General features: G+C 36.6%; 1 protein-coding gene across 1 annotated transcript; it reads right to left on the reverse strand.

The window, feature by feature from the left end:
- Positions 1-706: 706 nt before the first annotated feature.
- LOC122050563 (phenolic glucoside malonyltransferase 1-like) lies at positions 707-2,068 on the reverse strand. Its single transcript, XM_042611458.1, has one exon. The coding sequence runs from the start codon at positions 2,066-2,068 to the stop codon at positions 707-709; it is 1,362 nt and encodes a 453-aa protein (XP_042467392.1).
- Between the last annotated feature and the right edge of the window lie 3,763 nt (positions 2,069-5,831).

Here is a 5,831-nt window from a genome sequence, read left to right on the forward strand (position 1 = left end):
GAGTGCGGTCGTACCTTGCTTAAACTCTGGCATTCATCGCCTTGACCTTAACCTATACTGTGGTAATTGACTCGTGTCAGATAGGATACTCCTTATCGCCGCATCATTGTGGTAAAAAAAAAACGAATACGCTCGCTCCCAACATCACCGTCAACCCGTCCCAGGGCCAACACGGAGGAGGTAAATCACGGACGACTACTAACCTTTGGAATAATGACTAACACATAAGGGAGGTATTATCTTGACTTTGCCGAGATTTGAATTCCAGACCTCATGTTGGCAACACCTCATGCGGCGATAACATCATTGTGGCAAAAAAAAAAAAGGCGAATACGCTCGCTCCCAGCACCCTCGCCAATCCGTCCCAGGGTCAATACGAAGGAGCTAAATCACAGACGGCTACTAGCCTTTGGAATAGTGACTAGCATATAAGAGAGACATTTATCTCGGCTTTATCGAAATTCGAATCCCAGACCTCATTGTAACAACACCTCATGTGCTAGCCACTAGATCCATCCGACAACTCATTATTGAGTTTGATTACACATTATAATTCATCATTTTTTGTATATATTTTAATCCAACAACACTTAAAATATAATTTGACAATACTTATAATAATAGTACGTATAATACGACAATCTCGATAAATATAATATTTAGTTTTTTTATATATATTTTGACTTGGATCATAAATTTATTTTAATTAAAATTTACGCAGCAGTTTGAGACCATAAGAGAAGTGCGCTACAAACTGATCCATCTCGGCCTTGGGCGCCACCAGTCCAATCTCAACTCCGCCGCTCTCGTCTCTGCTGTCCGCCACAGAGATGGTGCCAATCCACACGATCGACGGCATGTCCACCTTCACCGGCCTTCCCCACCCGAAGTCCACGTTGTAGACTTTGAACCCCGGTGACCCAGAAACGGCCAGCGGCCTCTGCATCGCGATCGCGCGGTACTTCTCCGGCCACTTGTCGGCGTCCCTTAGTGGCTCTGCCTTGAACTGCTCGATGGCTTCTCCGGCGATTCGAGCTGCCACCACCACTCCATCTTCTCCCGCAAGGTCGCCGGCCTTAGCCTCGGCGAAATTGCCGCCGATGCAGTTACCGAAGTACTCCGCCGGCAGCGCCGGCTGCGCCGGCTGCAGTCGTCCCCTGCAGTTTCCGGGGAATGCTAAGTGCACGGTGGTCTCCGCGCTCGGCGCTCGTGCCTTGACGAGGGAAACCCACGCGTAAGCGTACGTCGCCACGATGTTGGAGCAGCGGAAAGAGGCGTTCTTCGCTTCGGAGGAAATCGTCGCCTTCAGCTTCCCTAGGTCGTCGGCGGTGAGGGTCACCGTGCCGATGACCGCGTCCGGCGGAACGAATTGGACCCTCATGGATTCGACGTTTCTCGCGTCGGCCGCATGGCCGCTGAAGAACTTGGAGTAGGCCTCATTCGGATCCGGAACTGAGCTCCGGTCGAAGTAGGGCGGTGCCGGCGCCTCCTTTTCGAATCCGGAAGCTCTGCAAGCCCACGACGACAAGAACCGCGTGGAACTCGACCCGTCGCAGGCCGAGTGGTGCACAGCGACGGCCAAGGTCAAGCCTTTGTCGGGGAACAGAGTTACCTGCAGGGCCATCACCGGACGCTGGCCGTCGTCTGTGGGCTCCGGTATCTGGGGAGCCAATGACCGTACTCTGGTGTACTCTCGCGGGTGGCATCCCGAAAGGTCGTCGAAATCGCCGTCATGCTCGGCGACGACAAAGGGAACGCAGTCCCCCTCGGCGTAGTGTAGCTCGTACTGACTCTGGCTGCCAGGTGCGAGGCGGACCTTTCCGGCGAGGGGGTAGAAGTCCCGGAGAGTGAGAGCAAGGGCGGACTTGAGGGTGGGGAAGACGGACTCCATGAAGTGGGAGGCGGAGTGGGGGAAACGGTAGAAGAAGACACGTTGCACCGGGCCGCTGTAGAGCCACGCTATGTCGAAGAAGGTGAAGGGAAGGGAAGATTCCGGCGCCGATCCGGGCGGAGGACCGATTCGATAGGTTTCGAGGATTCTGAGCTCCGATGGTGGTGACGTCGTCATCTTGGAGATTAAACAGCAGTGAAAGATTATGATCAGAGCTTGGAAGAGCTATTAAATGCGTAATTTTTAAAAAGAACGGGGAAAGTCAAAGAAAAGTAAACGAGAGCATTCGAATCGAGGACGTCTCTTTCTATTTATTTTAAATTAAAAATGGCATTCCATCTCAGCTCTTTATAAAACGACATAGTTATTCTCGAATACATTCTCCCCAATTTTTTTATTATTAATATGAGTCGATTTAAAATTTAAATTTGAAATCGGTGTCAAAAAAATTAAAATCCGTCATGTAAAAAGTTGAAACTAACCAAACAGTGCACTTAAAAGACAGCTTGTAATTTTGAAAGGCTAATGAGGTGGATATTTTTTATTAAAAAATAAAAAGGAACGTTCTTTTTCACGGTTAAAAAAACGTTTTTTGATCTATTTTTCTTTTTTATATTCAAAAAATTATTTTTTTAAAAATTTTCACATAAAAAAAAAAGAGAATAATTTTTTCTTGCTGGTTTGACGGGAGTGTTAGATGGTAACTTGAGTTTGATCACTTCCAATAAATTTAATCGCAATCTTTTAACTCCAATATAATTATTTAATAAATGAAAATTTAATTATAATATGGCAAAATTTATCAGTTCTGATTATATGATCAACTATATTTGGATTTAACAAATTTTATTTTATTTGAAAGTAAAATTAATATTTTAGTAAAAAAAAATCGAATAGATACAAAATATTATGTTGACCAAAGATTGTCAAAACGGATCGATAAAGTCTAAGGAAAGAGTCAAATAGATATTAATTAGATACAAGCCACTACTTTTGACTAAAGTGAATGATGTAGAAAATTTCGAGATATTAAATGAATTGAATTTTAGGAACAGGTAACCGGTTGAAGAATATGACAGAAGGTGATTTATTCCCATTCCGTGCTTCTTGTAATTCGTCCTTAAATTGATATGAAGAAACTATTAGTATAAATGATAAATATAAAATAAGACATACCTAAGTTTCCATCTTAAAATTTTATATGATAAATATATAAAGATGTCAAAATGGTTCCATACGGTCAAATAAGGTTTAGGCGTAGGCTTAGACTTAGTTGGCCTATTAATATATCATACCAAATAGGATTTCTCTTTTCAGTCCATGAGACATCCCATCCTATCAGCCCACACACAGACCAAGGAAAAAGGGAAAGATTTTATTTTCCCTTTCGTTCTGCCAGGTGTAATTTTCACTTGACAGACACTTGTGATAATATTAAGATATATGCTTAGTTCCCCGTATTAATCTGTGCTAGGTTATGTCCATGGTCTCTTTCTTTTATTCTGAAAGTAGACATCTAAATGTGATTTTTTAGCACGTCGAAGGGGATAAATTTATTTTAAGGAGAATATTTTGATACAGGATTTGCCATTGTTGTTCCTATGACGATGCTCCTCACGTAATTCGGACTTAGACTCTGAGTTTGTTTAGCATCTGTTTGAGCCACTGACACTTGGAGCACTTGCAAATAAATTCCCTCTCCGACATGGACCTTGGGTGGTTTTAGACAACATTGATGATCGACTTACTCAGCCAGATCGATAATTTGAAATTATCAGTTCAAGTCATCATAACAAATAAGTATTGTCCCTCCGATAAATTATGGAAAAAGATCCAACAATACAATATTATAACAACTACGATTTAATAACTACTAAACTTTAGCTACCCTTAAATAAGATAAGTCTCAATAGTAATAGTTGTTGTTTTGTATGTCAAGTCAAATTTGTATCAGCTTTATATTGAATTCAATAGAGAAGTTTTTAAAATATATGAATCATGTATCATATTTTTAAAATTATCAAAATCACGTACTCATTTTCCATTTAACTCTCGTCCTCAAATTAATTCTACTAAAAAAAAAATCAGTTGATTAATTTTTTTTAGTCGATTTTATTCTCTTTGAAAAATCCATCAGCTAGTTTTAACCAAAACTGATTAAACTTAGAGATCTCGGAATGACATGAAATTTGTTCATATATGTTCATCTAGTTCTCCTGATTATAAAAATACTATCAAATATCAATTTGACCCAATATATTGAGAGCAGTGATTTTTTTAACATAAATTAGTTTTTTAGACATATTTGTATTCAAAAAATAATTGCTCTCAATATATTGGGTCAAATTAACATTTGATAGCATTTTGATAATTAAGAGAACTAGACGAACACATAGGAATTAGTTTCATATTATTCTAAGGTCACCAGGTCCATTAGCCGGTTTTGGCTGAAATCGACTGGTAGATCAAGAGACTTTAAAATGACATGAAACTAGTTTTTATGTGTTCGTGTAGTTCTTTTGATTATAAAAATACTATCAAATATCAATTTGATGCAGTATATTGAGAGCAGTGATTTTTTTTTTTTTAAATTATGGCTGAATGAATCTAAATAAAATCAATATAGGTTCATTCGACCAAAATCGGTTGATGGACGTAGAGAGCTCAGAATGAAGTGAAATCAGATCCTATGAGTTCTTCTAGTTCTTATGATTATATCTATGTTCTCAAATATCAATTTGACCCAATGTATTGAGAATAATAATTTTTTAACATGAATTAATTCTTTGGATACAGTTGTGTTTAAAAAATAAATGCTCTCAATATATTCGGTTAAAACTATCAAACATCAATTTGACGGAATATATTGATAGTAGTGATTTTTTAAACAAGAATTAGTTTTTCAGATACATTCGTGTTTAAAAAATCACTGCTTTCAATATATTTAATCAAATTGATATTCAATAGTATTTTTAGAGTATGGAGAACTAGACGAATATATAGAAATTGATTTCATGTCATTTCAAGATCTCTAAGTTCATCAGCCGATTTTGACTGAAATCGGTTGATGAATTTTTCAAACACACAGAATGAAATCGATTCGACTAAAAAAATTAACGACTGATTTGTTTTTTCTAGTTGAATTGATTTGAGAATAAGGGTAAAACGAGAAGTGGATACATAATTTAGTAATTTTGAAATTATGATACATGATTTTAATATTTTAAAAATTTATCTACTTAGTTCCATAAAAAATGATTTTTTTATTATATTAATTATGAAATCGTAACTATTATAATATGAATATTTTTAAAATATTAATTATAGATTAGAGCAGTTATAAAAGTGTAATTATTACCATTACAAACTGTTGAAGATATCAAGTCCCTCCGATCAACGTAACGTTTATTTTTGAAATCGATCTCCTACCAAATTAAAATCAGTCTATCAAAAAGTTAAAACTTAGAAAGCCAACTTTGTAATTTTGAATACACGTTCTTTTTCATGATTATAAAAATGTCTTTTGATTTATTTTTCTTTTTTTATATATTCAAATAACTAATTTTTTATAATTTTCGAATGAAACAAAAACTAAAACAAGAGAATAATTTTTTTTATTCTTGGTTACCATATTTGACGGGAATGTCTGACTTGAGTTTGATCACTTCCAATATATTCAATCGCAATCTTTTAATTCCAGTATAAATATTTAATAAATGAAAATTTAATTCTAATATGGCAAAATTTATCAGTTCTGACCATATAATCAACGATATTTGGATTTAACAATTTTAATTTTATTTTAATAATGTTTATTTGAAAGTAAAATTAATATTTTAGTAAATAAAAGTCAAATAGATACAACATACTATTTTTGATTAAAGTGGATGATGTAGAAAAATTAGAGATGTTGAATGAGTGCCTAATGATGTTAAAGAAT

The sequence above is a fragment of the Zingiber officinale genome, chromosome 3A, assembly GCF_018446385.1.
Source record: "Zingiber officinale cultivar Zhangliang chromosome 3A, Zo_v1.1, whole genome shotgun sequence".
In the NCBI taxonomy this organism is placed as follows: Eukaryota; Viridiplantae; Streptophyta; class Magnoliopsida; order Zingiberales; family Zingiberaceae; genus Zingiber; species Zingiber officinale.